Source organism: Callospermophilus lateralis, chromosome 7 (assembly GCF_048772815.1).
Source record: "Callospermophilus lateralis isolate mCalLat2 chromosome 7, mCalLat2.hap1, whole genome shotgun sequence".
NCBI classification, from domain to species: domain Eukaryota; kingdom Metazoa; phylum Chordata; class Mammalia; order Rodentia; family Sciuridae; genus Callospermophilus; species Callospermophilus lateralis.
This window is the reverse complement of record NC_135311.1, coordinates 109,390,892-109,413,298: the sequence shown is the minus strand read 5'-3', so window position 1 is coordinate 109,413,298 and position 22,407 is coordinate 109,390,892. Positions and strand designations below refer to the sequence as shown.

Below are 22,407 nucleotides of genomic sequence, written 5' to 3'. Positions count from 1 at the left end.
TTTCAAAATTGGAGTCTTTGCATTTCTGTTCCCATTCCCTGGAACACTTTTCTGGCTGACTTTCTAGTCTAACAGTTCTCCCCTTAAGACCTTTTTAAACTCCCTAGCCCCATATTCTTTGTCATATGTGCTCCCTATATTGTACTTCATATATTATGAAGTATTCTCCCCTGCCTCTCTGTTTTGGTGTGTATGAGGCGATATTGGGGACTAGACCCAGGGGGTGCTTTACAACTGAGCTACAACCCCAGCCCTTTTTATTTCTTTATTTTGTCACAGGGTCTCAGTAAGTTACTAAAGCTAGTCTCAAACTTACAATTCTTCTACTTTAGTCTCCTGAGTCACTGGGACTACAGGCATGCACCACTATGCCGAGCTCATTTTTTTTTAATGTATCTATTTTATCTTCTTCTCAGCCCTCTTTCCTTACTAAGAATATACACACAAGAAGTTAGAAGCCATGTCTGTCTTTCTCATCATTTTCTTTATTTAGTACCTGGAATACTATGGGTACTCAGTAACTATTAACTTATTAAAGAATAAATCCTACTATAAATCACCACTATCTCTTAATTTATAAAAGCCTCCTTTACAGTATCCTACCTCTTTTATTTTTTTTACTAAAATTGAGTCTGATCACAACTTCCCTGCCAAAAAAATGCAACAGTTCCTGCCTGCCTACCTATAATATTAAATACAAACTCCAAATTTTAGAATTCAATGCCTTTTTCAACATGACCCCTTTCCAATCTTCTATCCCCTATCACTTCCTCCTCTTTACACACTTTATCCTCTAACCAAATGGGACTCTATTTCACAAAGCATATTTGTAATTTCTTATCTCTATATCTTTTATTCTACTGTAATCTATTCCTGCATCTCCTCCCCTAGTTTCTCTATATCCAAAAATTTTCCTTCTTCAAGCTATAATGCAAATGCAATTTCTTCCATGGAGGCTAGCTTTCTATATTCTCTTAACAAAATAAACCCTTTTCTTCTTTCAATCCCCAAAGCATATTATTTGAACCTCTCCTATTATTGTTGTTCATTCAAAGCAGTTTTCTTAATCCCTTTGTCCTCAGTAGCCTAAGTGATCCTTCAGATCACTTTAATTCATTGTTGGATGCCCTGCAGACTAACAAGTACTGAACTATTAGCATTTATTAAATTCAGTTAACACTATTACTTTTCTTCTAGCAAGATCTATCAAAACTCCACTCAACTATTATTTTCTCTGAGAACCCTCTTTGTCTTTCTCTTGTTTAATCTGTCCATTCAGATTATTTACTGACCACATACTATATGTCCAATTGTTATGCTAGATACATGAAAATCTTAAAACATTCTTGTCAATGTATATCAACTGACGAATAAACAAAATGTTATATATATATATACAATAAAATATTATTTAGCCTTAAAAATAATGATATTCTGATATGAGTAAAGCTTGAAAATACTATGGTGAAGAAATAAGCCAGACACAAAAGGTTTTATATTGTATGATTCTACTTGAGATATTTTAAATAGTCAAATTTGTAGAATAATGATTACCAGGGGTTAAAGGAAGAATTTGATATAATACTTAGCATACTGCATTAAGCTACAGTGTATTTTTCATCTTTTCCAACAACACATTTGTATTATAAACTTTTAAACATAAAACTTTGCCTTATGCAGATCCATATTCCCAACCCTTGCACAGTAATTAGTATATAGATAATCCTATCTATTTTACAGCTGGCCAATAATAAATAACTGAAAAAGAAAGATGCTAGCTCCCCATATCCAGAAAAAAAAAAAAAGACAAAATAAAGTTATTGTGTCCATCTACAACTAAAAAAGTATTTTTTAAAAAGAAATGTTGCTTTTAATTATGTGTAATTAGGAATCTAGATGTAAAATAGCATCTTCATGTGGTATTTAAATCATTTTTCAAAACTTTTTTTAGCCAGGTGCAGCGATATACACCTGTAATTCCAGCAGCTCAGGAGGCTGAGGCAGGAGAGGAGGATCCTGCAAAGCCAGCCTCAGCAATTTAGTGAGGCTCTAAGCTACTCAGTAAGAACCTGTCTCTCTAAATAAAATATTTAAAAAGGTAGGAACATGGCTCAGTAGTTAAGCAACCCTGGGTTCAATCCTGGTACCAAAAAAAAACTTTTTCCAAAAATCAACTTTTTTCCAAAGCCAGGAGGCACGATGGTATATGTCTGTAATCCCAGCTACTGAAAGATTAAGGCAAGAGAAGCACTTCAGCCCAGGAGTTTGAGGCCACTCTGAGCAACAATAAAAAGGACTTGAGGTATGACTCAGTGGTAGAGTGCTTGCCTACCATGCATGAGTCCTTGGGTTCAACCTCAAGCATTGCTAACAAAATAAATAATACATACTACAAAAACAAATTATGAATCTTTATTATAATTAACTATTTTAATTATTAAAGTTAAATATGGATATAGAGCTAATGCAGTTTTCTTAACCATTTTTAATATATATTCCATCTCGGGCTGGGGTTGTGGCTCAGCAATAGAGCACTCACCTAGCACAGGTGAGGCCCTGGGTTCATTCTCTAACACCACATAAAAATAAATAAATAAAGATATTGTGTCCAATTTAAAAAAAAAAAAAAAAAAAATATATATATATATATATATATATATATATATATATATATATCCATCTCTATAAGTATAAAAAAGCCATACATTTACCATTTAAGAGATTCTAATGTTCCCACATGAAAGACATGGCACAGGCTGAGAACTGCTTTATCTTTTACATGTCTTTGTCAGCCAAAATTATGCTGAGTTATACTTTCTAAAGACTGCATTAAGGGATTAGGGTTGTGGCTCAGTGGTAGAGCACTTGCCTAGCATGTGATGAGGCACTGAATTTGATTCTCAGCACCTCATATAGATAAATAAATAAAAATAAAGGTCCATCAACAACTAAAAATATATATATGTATAAAAAATATTGCATTAAGGAAAACAATAGGGTTATTGGAGGGATAAATTCATCAATAACCTTAGGCTATTCCCATGATTTCTACACTTCATTAATAAGGTCAACTGTATTCTTCTTATTCCCTTACTTAGGGATTTAGCCTTTTCATGTTTTGCTATATAAAAAATTGCCATTTTTATATAAATGTTCAAATATGGGGCTGGGGATGTGGCTCAAGCGGTAGTGTGCTCGCCTGGCATGCGTGCAGCCTGGGTTCGATCCTCAGCACCACATACAAACAAAGATGTTGAAATAAAATTTTTTAAAACGGAAAAAAACAACCAACTGAAACTTATGTATCTGAATTAAATAAAAATATGAAAAAATATGCATATAAATAATTCAAATAAAATACAGAACTCCCTATAAACCCTGAACTAAAATAATGCTAGGAGAACACTAGCCAAAAGTACTTACCTCAAAGTCAAAGTATAATCTCCCTGCATTTTTGTTGAGGCATCTCGGACCAAGAAGGTACCATCTGGCATATCCCGTAATTTGTCATTTACCTCCTCCCTGAAGAATAGAATTACAGGAATTATAGAAAAAAGTGAAAACACTTAAGCATTAGTTGTGTTCACATGATATTACTTAGACTAGTTGGAGATGGTATATTTAAGGTTATAGAGTTATGGAGACCTCCAGAAGACATTTAGTTCCTTGCCCTAGTGTACTCCTTCTGTTTTGATTTTTAGTGATGTGAAATCTAACTCTTCCAGATTTCAACTACCTAGAGGGGATAGTACTTTCAGTAAGCATTTAGGGCTTTCTTAGGCAGGTCAGGGAAAACCAGCAGCTGTTTAGAAAGGTTACATTTAAGCCACAGTGGCAGCTATTTCTAAACTGAGGGGAAAATTCACTTAAGTTCACAATCTTTCAATATGATATTCTCTAATTTAAATTTATACTGACAATAAATTCTTTTTGCAGATTGGTTTAGTACTTTAAGGAATAACATTATAACAGTCAAAGAAATGGTAGGACATAAAAGACCACTAAATTATAGTATAACCATATGATCTTAAAATATTAATTTAAATGGCATTAAATACAACAGACCTCTTTATTGTCTACTATAAAACTTAAAATGTTTTGATCAATTTTAATATGAAATATATACTAAGACCTATTCAAAAAAATTAAACACAGAATTACCAAATGACTCAGCAATTCCCCTTCTGAGTTTATATGCAAAATAATTTAAAGGATTAAGATATTTGTACACCAATGTTCATAGGCGCATTATTCACTATAGTCAAAAGATAAAAATAATCCAAACGTACATCAAGTACACATATCTAGATGAATAGATGAATAAAAATGTGTATATATCACATTAGGATATTATTTATTTTAACAAATATGATTCCACTTATATGCGGTACCTAGAGTAGTCAAATTCATAGAAACAGAAAGCTGAATGGTGCTAAAGGCTGAAAAAGAAGAGAAAAGTGAGTAAATATTTAATAGATACAGAGTTTCAGTTGAGGAAGATTAAAAGTTATAATAATATATGATAGTGATGTTGCCTAACAATGTGATTGCACTTAATGCCAGGGAACTAACTGTATGCTTAAAATGGTTAAAATGGTAAAGGTTAAAAAAAAGAAAAAGGAGCACCACTTTGGTAGCAGGAAAGAATAGAGAAGAGAGAGGAAAGGACAAGGAAGACAGCTTCAACATGGAGTTTGATTTGCCAAAAATGGATAAGAAGGGCTGGGGTTGTGGCTCAGTGGTAGAGCGTTTGCCTCAAATGTGTGAGGCACTGGGTTTGATTTTCAGCACCACAAATAAATAAAAAATAAAGGTTCATAAACAACTAAGATGAATAAATAAATAAAAATTTTTAAAAGATGGATAGGAATTTTTAAAGAATAAGATATATTAGATAGGAAAGACAGTAGAATAAATTGGACATTACTTTCCTATGTTCATATATGAATACAGGACCAGATCTCCACATCACGTACAACCTCAAGAATGGGAAGTTACACTCCATGTATGTTTAATATGTCAAAATACATTCTACTTTCATGTATAATGAAAAAGAACAAATAAAAAAATTTAAATATTTATATTAGAGACTCATTAAAGTTTAATAAGGGAAAAAACAACAAATAAAAGAAAAAATAATGCTTAAATTAAGAAATATACACACACACACATATACACATATTTTCCCTCAATTGGTTCATAATTATACAAAACCATATTTTACTCAAAAAACAAATCTGTCAGGGCTGGAGTTGTGGCTCACTTGCCTGGCATGTGTGAGGTGCTGGGTTTGATCCTCAGCATCACATATAAATAAAATAAAAAATCCATTTACAACTAAAAAACATTTTAAAAAAATCTGTCCTAGAGTCCGATTTCTCAAGTGAAGTATGTGAATAGTCTGTATCAAAATCACCTAGGGAGGCTGGTAGGTGCAGACTCCTGGGATCTATGCAACTGAGTTTTGTGCATACAACAATTTTGGAACCATTGTCTTATAGAGAAAGTAAAGTATATAAAAATATTTTTAATATTTAAAGTGGTAATCTGTTTAAGTGACAACAGGTAGAGTATTAAAATGTTTTAGCTACTAATTCTCAAAAATGAGTTTTTAAAAACTGCATTCAACCAAGGATAATGGCAAATGCCTGTAATCCCAGCAACTCAGGTGGCTGAAGCAGGAAGACTACAAGTTCAAGGCAGTCTCACCAATTTAGAGAGACTCTGTCTAAAAAAAGAGAGGACTGGGGATGTAGCTCAGTGATAGAGTGCCCCTGATTCAATCCCCAGTACCCAACTCCCGCCAAAAAAAAAAAAAAAAAACCTGCATTCAACTATAGTAAAATTCTAATTACCTGGAAATATCTCCCCAGTACCATTCTGCATCCTGAAGAGAAATGGAACTGTCCTTCATTCCATTTGTAACTGCTGAAGTCATTGGCTTAGGTGGCTTTGGTGGAAGAGCTGGAAGAGAAATGAATATTGTTTTGCATATGTAAATTATTTTGAGTTTTCTAATTTCCTCAGAGCCAGCTTTTTTCTGGGTATAGACCCCAGGTACACTTTTGGGGGGCGGGGGCGGGGGGCACCAGGGATTGAACTGAAGGGCACTTGACCACTAAGCCATATCCCCAGCACTATTTTGTATTTTATTTAGAGACAGGGTCTCACTGAGTTGCTTAGCTTTGAACTTGTGATCCTCCTGTTTCAGCCTCCTGAGGTGTTGGGATTTCAGGTGTGTATCACTGCACCAGGCCCCAGGTACACTTTTACCTCTGAACTATATCCCCACCCCTTTTTCATTTTATTTTGAGACAGGATCTCACTAAATTGCCCAGGCAGACCTCAAATTCAGGATCCTCCTACCTCAACCTTCCAAATTGCTGGGATTACAAACCTGTGCCAGCAGGCCCAGCTCAAGAGCAGTTTCTTAACCAAGAAATATCACAATTGAAATAGTTAGCCTGGTGCAGCAGTGCACACCTGTAATCCCAGGGACTTGGAAGCTGAGGCAGGAGGATAACTAGTTCGAGGCCTGTCTCAGCATTTAGTGAGACCCTGACTCAAAATAAAAAAATAAAAAGGACTGGGAAGGTAACCAGGTACTAGAGCACCCCTGGGTTCAATCCTCAATACCTGGGTAAGGGAAAATTTTTCAATCAAATTAAGTGTTATTTTATATTTAATGTTATCCAAAGAAGGAGTCATTTTGGAACTCTACCAATAATTGCCTGAAACGTAAAAATCTCAACATATTTACATTTTTTCCTCCTTATACAATATTAACTTTTAATTCAGTAAAACTGCATTATTTTCCAAAAGACAAAGTAAAGCCCCTTCCCAAACAATTCATTCAAAAGCTACTAAGTAGGGTGAGCATAGTAGCATACACCTGTAATCCCAGCAACTCCGGAAGCTGAGACAGGAGTCTCACAAGTTTCAGGTCAGTCTCAGCAACTTAGACCCTTCAGCAACTAGTGTTTCAAAATAAAAATATAAAGGGCTGTGGATGTAGCTCACTGGTAAAGAGCCCTAGGGTTCAATTCCCAGTTACAACAACAAAGTACCATCAAGAAACTAAAATCACAAGCAGTGGGAGAAAATTTTTGAAAATACATTTGATAATATATCTGTAAGAAACCTCTCTAAAACACCTGAAGAATTCTTGAAACTCAATAATAAAGAGCAAATGGCCCATTTTAAAAATGGGCAAAGGATTTAAATAGATAATTCTCTAACTAAAAAATGATATATAGATGGTCAACAAGCACGTGTAAAGAGGCTCAACGTAATCAGCCATCAGGGAAATGAAAAACCACAATGATACCACTTCACACCCAGTAGGATGATTTTAATAAAAAAATACAGATAATAACAAATAAGAGTTAAGATGTGAAGAAATTGGAACTCTTTTATTTATTGGAACTCTTTTATTTATTTGTTTGTTTGTTTGTTTGTTTTGTACTGGGGATTGACTTGGGCACTTGACCACTGAGCCACATCCCCAGCTCTATTTTGTATTTCATTTAGAGACAGGGTCTCACCGAGTTGCTTAGTACCTCACTTTTGCTGAGGCTGGCTTTTGAACTTGCGATCCTCCTGCCTCAGCCTCCTGAGCCACTGGGATTATAGGCATGCACCACTGTGCCCAGCTGAAATTGGAACTCTTATTATACTGTTGTTGAGTATGTAAAAATTATGTAGTTTCTTGGAAAAGCAGTCTGGCAGTTTCTCAAAAAGTTAAACAAAGAGTAACCATATGACCCACCAATTTTACTCCTATGTACATACCCCTAAAAATGAAACATACATGCACACAAATACTTGTACATGAATGTGCACAGCAGCACCATTTATAACATCAAAAATGAAAATAATTCAAATGTCTATAACAGATGAATAAACATGATGTATATAAAATATGTGTACATTAGAATATTATTTGTCAATAAGAACTGAAGTACTTATATAATACAACATAAATAAACCTGAAAACATTATGCTAATGTTTTGAAGCCAGTCATGAAAGACCACATATTATATGATTCCATTGTCCAAAATAGACAAATCTATAAATCTAGAAAGTAGATTAATGTTACCTAGACTAAGGAGCTAAGAGAGGATAAGAAATCACTGCTAATGTAAATAAGGTTTATTTCAGGGTAATGAAAATGTTCCAAAATTGGTTGTGGTGATGACTATACAACTCTATGAATATAATAAAAATCCTTACATTATCCTATGTGAGTGGAACATATTTTATGTGAATTATATATCAATAAAGTTGTTAGCTAGACACAGTGGAGCACACCTATAATCCTAGCTACTCAGAAGGCTGAGGTAGGAGGATTAAAAGTTTGAAGCCAGACTGAGGAACTTAGCAAGATCTTAAAAATTTTTGGCAAGATTTTAAAATTAAAAAAAAAAAAAAAAAGGAAAGGAAAAAGAAAAAAGGGCTGGTAGTACAGCTCAGTGACAGAATACTTGCCTAGCATGCACAAGGCCCTACATTTGATCCCTAGTACGAAGCGCCCCCGCCAAAAAAAAATTAAGAATCAGATTTAGGTACTTTTTAAAACCAGGAATTTATGGCAGATCTCAGCCCTCCTCATACTCTTATCCTGGGACATGTGCTTAAATATTATGTCTCCAGTCTATGCTGGGGCACATCTAGTTTTACAAATCAGAGGCTGTCTCTGAAGGATAACCTGAACTTTGTAGCACTCTTCTTTTGAAGGATGATTATTTTCCCACACCTCACATAAAACTCTGGGCCTCTGTTCTCCCTTAGCACTATTTTTCCTAAATGGACTGCTGTCCCTTTCCCACACCTTAAAATTGATTTCCTTGTCTCTCTTATTATTCTATATACTCATCTACATATCTTCAAACAATTTCTAACTTCTAGATCTTTTCAGACTAGCAATTGTCTAACAAAAGACACATCAGGCATTTATTCAATAAAATATATTTTGAGCACTTAATATGTATCAAGCACTGCCATACGTTAAACCACTGCTTCTCATATTTTAATATGTGCATAAATTTTTCAGGGGCAGGGATCCTGTTAAAATGCAGAATATGATTTGCTAGGTTTAGGATGGGGCCTGGGAGTGCATTTCTAACAAGCTCCTAGTGATGCTATTGTTGATGGAATGTCTCTTTTAGAAAGTTTCTTTGGGGTAAAGAAAAAAAAAATTATTCAAGTGGAGTACAGTAGCTAAAATATAGTAAATACATGTAGTTCTTCACTCTTTCTGTAAATCACTCCTAAACGGCAATAAAATACATTTTTAAAGGTATAAAAACAATATCAAAGAAAATAGGAAATAACAGATAATAGCAACACAACTTTAGTACAGGAAATGCAACCAGATGAATTTGACTTGGTAGAATGCAAAAAATGAAGCCCAAACCTAAATAGAGAAAATCCAAACAAAAGCAATCTGTTCATACCACTATACTCTGAAAAGACCAGGAAATGCAGGCACAATGTATCTCTGAAAAGAGTTTCAGGATGGGGCTGAAAACAGAAGAACTGGCTGAGGATATTGAAAGAGCAGTTAGGCCTTCAGTTTTTCTCCCCAACACTACCAAGCAACCAGGCAGCTACCCACATTACCCTCTAGACAAAGGCTGCCTGTCAACTCACAAGTCCGAAAAAACAATGAGAAAAACTGGACTCAAGGAACAATAACTACAGCTAAGAATAGGGGTGACCTATTTATTAACAACAGCAGAAGCTAGGAAAAGTCTACCAAACAGCAAATGCCTAAGGCCTCTTTCCTTCCCCTGTTCTCTGAACCATAAGCTCAAGTTTACACCCCAGGCAGCAGTTATGGAGATATTTTTCTTCGGGAGAAACTTACAGGACCCCAAAAAACGACTTAAAATATAGATATTTTGGGATGACCCAATGAAAAAGATATTCATCATCTTAACATCTTTTAGCAAAAGACAAGTTAAGAAGTTTTGCCTACTTGCATGGAGCTTCAAATCTGCCGTTTAGTGTATCTCATTCTTAAATAAGAACAAACCACTTTAAAAGTAAGGAAATTTTGACACATTTTATTGCATGACTGAACCTTGAAGACATTACGCTAAGTAAAATAAGGCAGCCATAAAAAGCAAAATATAGGGCTGGGGATGTGGCTCTAGCGGTAGCGTGCTCGCCTGGCATGAGTGCGGCCCGGGTTCGATCCTCAGCACCACATACAAACAAAGATGTTGTGTCCCCGAAAAACTAAATAAATATTAAAATTTAAAAAAAAAAAAAGTAAAATATATGATTCTTCTTACATGAGGCTCTCCAAGTAGATGAATTCATAGAGACATAAAGCAATGGCACTTGCGAGGGACTTACAGGAACAGGGATAGAAATGTTAAATGGATACAGAATTTCAAATGGGATAGATGAAAACGTTATGGAGATGGACGGTAATGATAGTCACACAATGTGAATCTACTTAATGCCACAGATTTTACATGTTTAAAAATTGTTAAAATGGTAAATTTTGTTATGTACATTTACAACAATATTATAAAAAAATGTTTTAAACACCAGACATTTGAGGAAGACAAAAAAGAAAAAGAAAAGGTATTATAGAGTAAACAGTCAAGGAGAAGAAAACTTCACATATACACAAAAATGGTATAACAATCTCAGATATATAAAAGGAATACCACATCTATGAAACACACACAAAGTCTATAATGAATTACATTCAAAGAATAAGAGCATTTAATATATTCAAGTTATGGCAGATTAAAAAAACTTAATTGCCAAGCTGGCAGATAAAGTGGAAATCTCTCGGGAAGTGGAACAAAAAAGAAAGTAATAAAAAATAGGAGAAAAATCCAATACTAAACTAAGAAAGGAGTTATAGAAAACAGGGAGCAAAACATTTAGGATAAATAAGGAAAAAATTTTCAGAGCTGAAAAACATACATTTTTATAATTAAAATGCCCACAGAGTAGGCCACACAATTAATAAAAAAGACCCAAAACAGGGGCTGGGGTTGTGGCTTAGTAGTTGAGTGCTTGCCTAGCACGTGCGAGGCCCTAGGTTCAATCCTCAGAGAAACATATAAATAAATAAATGAATAAAATAAAGGTATTGTGTCCAACTACAACTAAAAAAATAAATATTAAAAAAAAAAAAAAGTATATCCCTGTAAAATTTCACAACATGAAGGAAAAAGAAAAGGCGTTGGGATTACAGGCATGCACCACCAGGCCCGGCTAGCCTAATTTTACTATAAACCTTGTGGTACTCTTTCTGAACTATAAACTCATATTGCTTTGATAAACATCAAAATTAAAAGAAACCTATGATTTATTCTAAGTCCACTACTTAAATCAGAATTAGTAAATCATCTCACCTCTCTAAGCCTTAGAAATGTATGTTGAAACCAATAGGTTAGGAAATTCTGATTTTTATGTTTTCAGAAATTTTGTAAGCTATTGTCATTAAAAACTAAATCAGGGCTGGGGATATAGCACAATAGTAGAACGCTTGCCCAGCATGTGTGAGGCACTAGGTTCGATCCTCAGCACCACATAAAAATAAATAAAATAAAAGTCCATCAACAACTAAAAATTTTTTTAAAAAAACTAAATCATATAAATTCATAATAAATTATATAAAAATAAAGGTAGTAAATACTTAAAACTCATCATTCATTAATATTTTGCTATATTAAATGCTTTCAAGATTATTTATATCAGTTATATTTATATAATGGAAATACTTTATGTTATGAGGCATCTCTTTGAAAATTTGCATTATATATGTTGTACTGGTAGTTTTAAATCTACTACCATGGGATTTGGAAATCAACAATGTTACACATCAGAGTTTGATTTATTACTATATTAACTTTGTGTGGAACTTTTCTAACAGTAATACCTTGGCCCATCTCCCTGGAGATTCAGATTTAGTCAATTCAGTATGAGATAGACATTGGCTTTGGTTTTCCAATACAACTAGCAATTCTGATATTATACTAGGATGGGAACCTCACTCCTAACCCCACAAAACTTACTCCAATACCCCCACAATTCTTTCACTTCATTGAGATGTCCATTACTCATTATTTACTTTTTATTCTATGCTGGTATTTACTTTTTATTCTATGCTGGTATTTATTTTTATTCTATGCTGGTATTTATTCATCTCTTTTGCCTGTCTTATTCTCCCAACTGCACCTGCCTGCCAAGATCCCAAACATATAGATCATTTTCATACTTCTTCCACTCTCTCACTAACTGGGGATTTATACCATCTTCAATTTGGTTTCACTAGTAGTAGTCTCCAACCATAAGTGGACCCTCAACACAATCCACAATCTTTCCCTAATTTTTTACTCTCCCCATTCTTCATTATGGCTACTTCAAATCTCTGCCTTTTCAAATATCATTTTATACTTTCTTAACTCATCTTTGGCAGACCCAGCTCACATCCTATGAAATACAGTGTGAGCAGAGTTACTTCAGTTTCCTGCCATTCATCTATAAATGTATGTGCATCTACTCCCATTTTTTCCTTAATATCTAAATTAGTCCCTCTAACAATGTTCTAGATCTCATTTCCTTTCCACCAGAGGGACTATAGTCCTCTAGCACCCTATGATTTTTAGTCTCTCCTGCTTTACTGGAAACTTTCCCAAAAGCTTATAAATATGCTCAAATCACTCAAATGTAGTCCTCTAAGACAAGTGATCCTTTGGGGTTATAAACTCCTTTTGAGAACTGATGAAAAAAGCTTAAGTCTTCTTTCAAAAAAAATTGCATATACACAAAAATGAGCATATAACATGTAATACTGGAGAAGTCTACAAATCCCAGGTTAAGAATACATACCTCACCCATTTCCTTCATACCCAAGCTTTTTGCAAAGAGCTAAACATTGCCTCTTTGCACTTGAATTCCCTCCTGAGTACATCACAATCTTGCCTCCCAACTCCAACCTCAATTCTTGCCAAGGTCACTGACCATGTTGCTAAATTCAGTAGATATTTTTCAATCATTATCTGTGATATTTGATACTGAAACACTCTCTTTATTCAGTATCTGAGACCCTATACTTTTAAAAAATATTTTTTAGTTATAGATGGACATAATACCTTTATTTTATTTATTTACTTTTATGTGGTGCTGAAGATCAAACCCAGTCGAACACATGCTAGGCAAGTGCTCCACCACTGAGCTGCAACTCCAGCCTCACCATAAATTCTTTATAGTTTTTCTACTTCTGGTCATTCTTTCCAAGCTGCTTTCCCCAGGCAAGTTGGAGTATCATCAGGAACTTATCTTGACTTCTTCTTACCCCTCCGCTCTACACTAAACCCATAACAAACTAGCAATCCACAGGGCTGATTTTAGTGGTCATAACTGTACTGTTCTGACTTTAAAATAGGTACTGTCTCCCCACACCCAGATTGTTTTGATTTACCAAAATTCAAAAATTGGGAAATTCCGAACAGAGTGGTACAATCCAAGAGACTCAGAAGGCTGAGGCAGGAGGATCGTGAGTTCAAAGCTAGCCTCAGCAACTTAATGAGACGCTGTCTTTAAAAAAAAAAAAAAAAAGCTAGGGATGTGGCTCAGTGGTTAAATTCAATCCCTGGTAAAAAAAAAAAAAAAAAAAGATGGGGGGGGGATTCTATATTGAAATCCTCATCTCTGGCTTTTCGGCTTTTCTTTCCAAAAATTTGGTTGGGCAAGGTGGTGGTGCACAACTATAATCCCAAATACTCTTGAGGTTAAGACAGGAAAATCACAAGTTCAAGGCCAACATGCCCAATTTAACAAGACCCTGTCTCAAAATAAAAAGGGCTGGGGATGTAGCTCAGTGGCAAAGTAAAGTACCTTGGATTCAACCCCAAAACCACACACATACAAACCTGGGAGATCAGGATAACCTGAGCTCATACGGTCATAAGGCAATAATTACTCCCTATGGTCTCCCAGACACCTACAGCTAAGTATCAGTTGCCATTTTCATTTTGTTGGGATAGCATTTTTTAAAAACATCCAGCCTGTTTCACGGTCTTCCATGTGAGCTTGGAACACTATATTCTGTACATTTTTCTGAGGTAATTTCATGTTGCAGACTTCCAAGTTTTATTAGTCACCCAATTCCCATGGGGCTAATTTGTACATGTAATTCATGCTTCAATATCTTTTTAGGGAACCCTCTTATTTATTCCCTCCCCCAGCAAGACTGAAGTGCCCCCATTTGATTCTTTTTAATTTTTTTATTTTTTAGTTGTAGATGGACACAATGCCTTTATTTTATTTATTTATTTTTATGTGGTGCTGAGGTTCGAACCCAGTGCCTCATATGTACTAGGCAAGTGCTCTACCACTGAACCACAATCCAAGCCCCTATTTGATTCTTTTAAAAGATATTTTTAGTTGTAGATGGAAATAACTTTATTTTTTTAATGTGGTGCTATGGATCAAACCCAGTGCTCTCACACATGCTAGGCAAGCACTCTACCACTCAGCCACAACCACAGCCCTGCCCCCATTTGATATTATAAGCATTACCTGCTTAACCTACTGTCATACTTCCCAGTCTGTACTAAAATAATATCCAATTTTGTCTACATCCTCTACCAAACCATCAGCTCCTAGCAAGCAATGTATACTATACTAGGTACTGTAACCTCAGCACCTAATATAATACCTAATGCAAGATAGAATCTCTTTAAATATTTTGTTGAGTTAGTAATGAAACTCCTGAATGTACTTATCCATCTTAAGCTTATCAAAGCAAATAACACTGTCATACCAGTCTTAGTAAAAAGATTGCCATAAATATTCCTCCCTAGTAAGGGCCCATAATAACTAATATTTATGCTTACTTTTATGTCAGGCACTGTTATAAATGCTTTATATATATTATCTAATCTAATCCTCACAACAACCTTATAAAATAGATACTGTTATAACTATGTTACAAATCAAGGCACAAAGAAGCAAATAAGCTAATAATAATAAATAAAGTTAGCTTTTGTCCACCCTCTAAAGGCTAAAGCTATAAAAGGAACCAGCAGTCTTGTTTTGCTCCCAGAGGCTGTCCTTTTAACCACTTCTCAGATTGTCTCTCACTTGCACAGAAACGGATGATCCTTTTCTAAGAAAAAAATTAAATGTTTGAGAAGATTCTTTTGAATTAAATTAGTCATAAGTCAACATCCCAAAGAAATGAAATAATTAGGGAAATGTTCAAGCATGAATATCATAATGAGTTTTGATACTGTAAGCATGCCATGAGTAATTCTTATCTGAATGGAAAGTAAAACCTTACATGAAATACTGTATATATGCATATTCAACATATACTTTTAGATTAATTTGGAAACCTTTAGTTTAAAATAAACATTATCCAATAAATTCTTCCAAGTAATAGAGAATGCTGCTTTTAAAGCAGCCTTATTAAATTATAACAACTAGGAAAACTGAAAATTCAAATTGATTGAACTAGGTATTCTAAGAAAAGAAATTTGTGCTTAGAATGTAACAAATTCTAAGGGCTGGAGTTGTGGCTCAGAGGTAGAGTCCTTCCTTGCCTGGCATGTATGAGACCCTGGGTTTGATCCTCAGCACCATATATAAATAAATAAATAAAAGATAAGATCTATTTACAACTAAAAAAAAAAAAAGAAGAACGTAATTAATTCTATAACAATAGGCAAAAGTACTAGTCCTTTAATCAGGGACCTAAGTTCTAGTCCTGGATTTGTCAGAACCAACTAAGTAAGGCTTTGGAACAAATGGTACTTTTTGTTTTAGTTGTGGTTTTTGTGAATATTAATGATCCATCTCCCTTTCTTTGGTAATAGTATCCCAACTTCTTCAGGTAGATTCATCTTCCCCCATGTACACATCTCAGCAAATCCAAGTTTCCTTCTATTCCCTGATCCAAGAGATGAGAGCACAATCTAAATGCAAATTGGATCTTTTCTATGGGACTCTGAATTCTGAGCAAAATGATGCAAATGACAGAGCAAGTCTCAGAGTTCTAGCTAGAGCAATTAGGCAAGAAAAGGCATTCAAAATGGAAAGGAAAAAGTAAAACAATATTTTCAGATGATATGATCCTATATATAGAAAAATCTCAATGAACAAAAATAAAACAAACACTACTATAGCTAATAAACAAAGCTGTAGAGATTCTTTGCCTCTCTCAGCCTTCACAGAATTAAAGAGTTAAGGACTTGTCTGGACAAGCTTTGTCATGGCAGGTTTGATCTTCTATCCAGACCAATAAAACTTTCCCTATACCAAAAATAAGATTGTTTGCTTTCTTATCATTCATGTGTTCAGTGGAGCAGCCCTTTAATTTTCTTCAACAACTTTCTTTTCCTTTGCATTCACAACTTGGCTAACTATTTGGTACAAGAAGCCTAGCCTCTGGCCTATCTCAGCTTTCTTAACATGCCTTCCTCACTAAATGTAATCATTTCTAGAATCTGATTCAAATTGAGAGACGTGACTCTTCCTTTTACTTGAACATTTAAAGGCCATTGCAGGGTTATTTATTAGCCCAATTTTAATATGGTTGTGTTTCCTGGAATAGGGAGGCCCGAGAAGAGGAAGAAAGATGGAGAATGGAAGGACAGTGAAGCAGTCAAAACACACAAAACATGTATCAATTAAGTTCAGTTTTATATAAGCAAGCTTTGTGATGCCCCAAAACAATTTTAAAAGGGCTGAGAGGATAGACAGCTCAGTGCAAGAGTGTCCTTGGGTTAAATCCCCAGTACAACAACAACAACAAAAAAAGGGTGGGTACAGAGGGAGAATAATTTTTTCAACATATGAGATTGGGATAACTGTATATCCATATGCAAAAGAAATAAATTTTACCTATGTACAGAAATTACATCAAACTGAATCAAAGATCTAAATGTAATAGAATTATAAATCTTTTAAAGAAAATATAGAGGGGAAATCTTTATGATATTGAATTTGGCAATAATTTCTTGGATTTGACACCAAAAGCACAGACAACAGAAGAAAAAGTAAACCGAACTTTATCAAATTTAAAAATGTATGTATCAAAAGACATTATCAAAATAGAATCGGGCTGGGTGTTAAGAAGAACTTAAAAAATAGTAAAAAGAGGCTGGGGTTGTAGCTCAGTGCAGAGTGGTTGCCTCACACGCATGAGGCCTGGGTTCGACGCTCAGCACCACATAAAATAAATAAATAAAAATAAAAATAAAGATATTGTGTCCACTTAAAAAAAGAAGTGAAAAGAGAATCAATAGAATGTGAAAAAATATGTGCAAATCATATGTTTAATAAAGATTTACTATCCAGAAAATATGAAGAACTTCTATAATTAAAAGAAATTCAAATCTGGCAAAGGACTTGAATAGATATTATCTAAAGAAAATATACAAATGGACAATAAGTACATGAAAAGATGCTCAACATCACTTGTCTTTAGGGAAATGTAAAATGAAACCACGAGTTACTACTTCATACCCATTAGAATTAAGTTCCATTTTATGTAGGCATTAGAAGGGCTATTATCAAAATAATGGAAAATAACAAGTATTGGTGAGGATCTGGTGAATTAGAATGCTTGTGCATTACTGGCAGAAATGTAAAACGGTGCAACTTCTGTGGAAAACAGTTTAGTTATTCTTTAAAACATTAAACATAAAATTACCATATAGTATAGCAATTTTACTTACAGCTATATATTCTAAAGAACTGAAAGCAGGAACTCAAACAAAAAACTGTACTCCAATGTTCACAAACTTATTCACAATAGCCAAAAGCTGGAAAAAACCCAAATGTCAGAGAAAATGTGCCATATATATATATATAAATGAATTATTATTCAGCTTAAGAAGGAATGATATTCCGATACAGACTACACATTCATGAACCTTCAAAACATTAAGATAAGGTAAATAAGCCAAACACAAAGATTTGTATGATTCTGCCAGGGGTGCATGCCTGTAATCCCAGTGGCTGGGGAGGCTGAGGCAAGAGGATTGAGAGTTCAAAGCCAGCCTTAGCATAAGCAAGGCACTAAGCAACTCAGTGAGTCTCTATCTCTAAATAAAATACAAAAATAGGGCTGGGGATGTGGCTCAGTGCCACTGAGTTCAATCCCCGGTACCCAAAAATAAATAAATGCAAATAAAAAGGGCTAGGGGTGTAGTTCAGTAGGTAGAGTACCCCTGGGTTCAATCCACAGAGGGAAAGAAGGAAGGAAGGAAAAAAAGAAAAATGTAAAGCAAACCACTCTTTTTACTAAATATGTTTTGGAAATTATTTTTTCCTTAAAAATATTATTTATGAATCTAGGATGTAGTTCAGTGGTAAACCACTTGCCTCCCAAGCATCAAGATGAGCCACATCCCTAGTCCTTTTTATTTTGAGAGAGGGATTTACAAAATTGCCCAGGTTTCCAACTTTCAAGAATTTCCTGCCTCAGACTCCCAAATTGATGGGATTATAAGCAATTGTCAACATGCCAGCTCCTTTTACTTACTTAGAGACAGGGTCTTGCTAAATTGTAGACTGGCTTCTGATCCTCCTGCCTCATCCCTGAGTCACTGGGATTACAAGGTAGATGCTGCCATCCCACAGATTTTTGTCAGTTTTAATTTCTAAAATAGTTCATATCAATAATATAACTCACACAACTCAAATAATCTAAAACTCTTTAGTCTCTGATAATGTTTAACAAGGTAAAGTGTTCTCAAAACAAAAAAAAAATTATAAGGCTCACTGTGTATGTAGCTCAGCAATAAAGCACTTGCTTAGCATGAGCAAGATTCTGGGTCCCACCATTAGCATAGAAAGGATTGAAAATCATTGATCTACTCCGACCTATATTTCAGAAAGGGATTTTTTCCCCCTTTTCATTATTGCGCCTTTTTCCAGGTACAAAATGGGTTTTTGGTACAGGCTAATTTATACCCTGAAAAAATGAGAGCTAAAATGAAGAAGAGGCTCATATCCTGATCCTACAATCTACTCCAAAAGCCCTATTTGTTAAAGAACAAAACACTGCTAAACAAATGTAACATAGTAGGCACCAAAAATATTTATTATCCATTCACAGGATATTTCAGTTATCACTAAACCAAATTTAAGTAACATATGCAGAACTAAAATTAAAAACATAAAATTAATCATTCCTGTATTAGGAAAAGAATCTCCTGTATTTTTAGCTTAGCTGGCTACTGTTGATTGTTTAATATTACATATTACTTATTTAAGTTACTTATTTGAAGTAATTAACTAAAAAATATAGGAATTTGCAATGCCCCCTTTATATTTTCCATTCTCAACCCATTTTTTATTTATTTTAATTTATGTTTGTACTGGGGATTAAACTCAATGGCATTTAACCACTGAGTCAGAGTCTTACTAAGTTGCTTGGAGTCTTCCTAAATTGGTGAGGCTGGCTTTGAACTTGCAATCCTCCTGCCTCAGCCTCCCAAGACACTGGGATTATAAGCAAGCTCCATCACACCCAGCTCAACTCATTTTTTTTAACCTATATTTTTTTTTAAGAGAGAGTGAGTGAGAGAGAGAGAGAGAGAGAGAGAGAGAGAGAGAGAGAGAGAGAGAATTTTTTAATATTTATTTTTTAGTTATCGGCGGACACAACATCTTTGTTTGTATGTGGTGCTGAGAATCGAACCCCGGCCGCACGCGTGCCAGGCGAGTGCGCTACCACTTGAGCCACATCCCCAGCCCTTAACCTATATTTTTTTAGTTGTTGATGGGCCTTTATTTTGTTCATTTATTCATATGCGGTGCTGAGAATCGAACCCAGTGCCTCACACATGCTAGGCAAGTACGCTACCACCGAGCTACAACCCCAGCCCTCAACTCATTTTTTTATTAACATTTACTCTCCAAATAATAAATCCTTTCTTCTATAGATATCCTTGATGTGAAAACTCTCAGCTTAAGAAAAATGTTTCATTCACATAATCATTTGCTGTATCATACTGAGGATACTTAAATACTAAGAACATAAAAAGATTATCTTGTTAAACATTATCAAAGGCAAATGATGCTATCAAAGAGAAGTACACAAAAACCTGAAATAGTTCATCAGATGATAAATTCTGACTACCTAAATAGAAAGTTTTACCCACAGTAATATAACTGACCACATCAGTAGAAAGGTATTCTCAATTTCTGAAAACCCTTTTTTTTTTTTTTAGTTGTACATGGACACAATACCTTTATTTTATTTATTTATTTTTAGTGTGGTGCTGAGGATCAAACCCAGTGTCTCACACATGCTAGGCAAGCACTCTATCACTGAGCTACAACCCCAGCTCTCAATTTTTTTGAAACCTTAAACCAGCTTTTACTTATTATTATCAAGGAACCAAGGAACAAGAAAAACAATTCCAGTACATAATTTATGAATAAGTATACTCAAAAGGCAGAATAAAATAACTTCTAAAATAATTTCCTAAAGCTCAAAAATTTATTTCCTTTTAGAGGAATAGAAATATAACATGTTAGAAAAACTCAGGATGTTAGTGATATAATCATAGATGTAGTAACATACTTAGAAAAAAAATGACTGGCTCATTAAGCTACGGGGGTGGGGTGGGAGGGGGTGGGGAAGAAACAACTACCTTCAGGGAAAAGAGAAAAATGTTATTTTAATTTTTAAAATCTCAATTTTTTGAAAGCCTAAAAATAAAGTCATGGAAACAGAGGAGAAAGAAAAAGCTTTTCATCTTTCTAAGATAGAAAAAATGGATAGCTTTTATCAACTTTTTAAAAAAAAAAAAAAAGATAATGATTAAACAAAATTTCTCCCCAGCATCAGTGAACTGCCACATTCAAATCCAGACTTCACTGACTATTTGGCATGCAACACTGCATTACGAACAGTTTTGCTCATGCATGGATAAATGCGATTTTTCCTCACTGGAATGATTTCTCTGTAGCATGCTCATTAGTAACACTAACCCTTTCCTATGCCCCAACAACCAATCTGCTTTGTGAGCTAAATCCCAATCCCAAATCAGATGTTGTTGGCAAAACTAATCTCTGAAAGAAAACAGTATAACAGCCAATCATTACATAGAATCTGGATCGTATGTTACTGACGTTGAGACAGAAAACTGTGAAGTTTCCAGTAAGTAGTTTCAGTTGAGCTTCTTGTCTCAGCAAAATTAAAGTTATAATTTTATCTTTGGAGATACATGTATTTTCTTTAAATTATAATATTGATTTTTTCTTTGAAAACATAATTTTCTTTGTTTTTTTTAATTTTTATTTTTGTAAACATGTATGGACAATATGCCTTTATTTATTTATTTTTATATGGTGCTGAGAATCGAACTCAGTGCTTCACACATGCTAGGCAAGTGCTCTGTCACTGAGCTATAGCCCAGCCCCAAAACGTAACTTTCTAAAAGACTGTTTCACAACCAAAATAAACAATGATTTCAACAATTAGAGGAAAAACTTCAATTAATTTAAAGTTAAAATATGGGTGGGGGATGTAGCTCAATGTCAGAGCTCTTGCCCAACACGTAGGAGGCACTGGATTTGATCCCCAGCACAGCAAAACCAAAATAGTAACAATAAAGTTAAAGTATTTAGATTGATATACTAATATGATTTTTCTCTCCCTCTGTACCTCTCACAAGCTACAGTTCCTTCAGATTTCAATTTTTTTTTTTCATTTCTCCCAACCCCCTCCCCCCAGTACTAGGGATTGAACACAGGGGCACACTAATTATATTTCTAGTCCTTTTATTTTTTATTTCAAGACAGAGACTTGGTAAGTTACCCAGGCTGGCCTCAAACTTGTGATCCTTCTGTCTCAGTCTCTGAAGGTGCATTGTTATAGGAGTACACCACTGTACCAGACTGAATTTATTTTGATACTGTCTTTTTGCCCACCCACTCATCTGACAATTATAATTAGGCTGAACAGCTTCTTCTGTTAAAATTAAAGTCTTGAAGACTCCCAAAATATCAATACTATGACTAATAATTTCCTCCTGACAGCAATGAATTAATTATATGTCAATTAATATATCTTGAATGACTTCTCCAGTTGGGAGTACAAGATGATTAAACATGATATATTTTATATTTACTATACTCAAATAAACAGAATATTGTTTCTTAGCATTGATTACAAACACACAGATGGAACTTTTTCCCCCTAAATACATCCTTTTCACAGATAGCTGATCATTGATAAATGAAAATTACTGGTCTAATGTAAAAATCCCCTGGCTTAGCCATAACCTAGCAATGCAACTTTAAACAATCCTCTCAAACTCCTTCTCTACTTAACTACCTAATGATTGTAACTACACTGTCTCTCCCATCTCTAGTTTTTACAGTCTTTTGTATCTGGCCATTAGAGAGACACA

At 34.5% G+C, this 22,407-nt stretch overlaps 1 protein-coding gene across 2 annotated transcripts in view; it reads right to left on the bottom strand.

Moving 5' to 3' along the window:
* Pik3r3 (phosphoinositide-3-kinase regulatory subunit 3) overlaps positions 1-22,407 on the bottom strand; it is a 78,809-nt gene that overhangs the window by 26,925 nt on the left and 29,477 nt on the right. For both annotated transcript variants that reach the window (XM_076860500.2, XM_076860499.2), the window contains exons 3-4: positions 5,856-5,964; positions 3,424-3,522 (exon numbers count right to left, since the gene is read on the bottom strand). In XM_076860500.2, the coding sequence (XP_076716615.1) occupies positions 3,424-3,522; positions 5,856-5,964 (208 nt within the window). The remainder of the gene's footprint in view (positions 1-3,423; positions 3,523-5,855; positions 5,965-22,407) is intronic.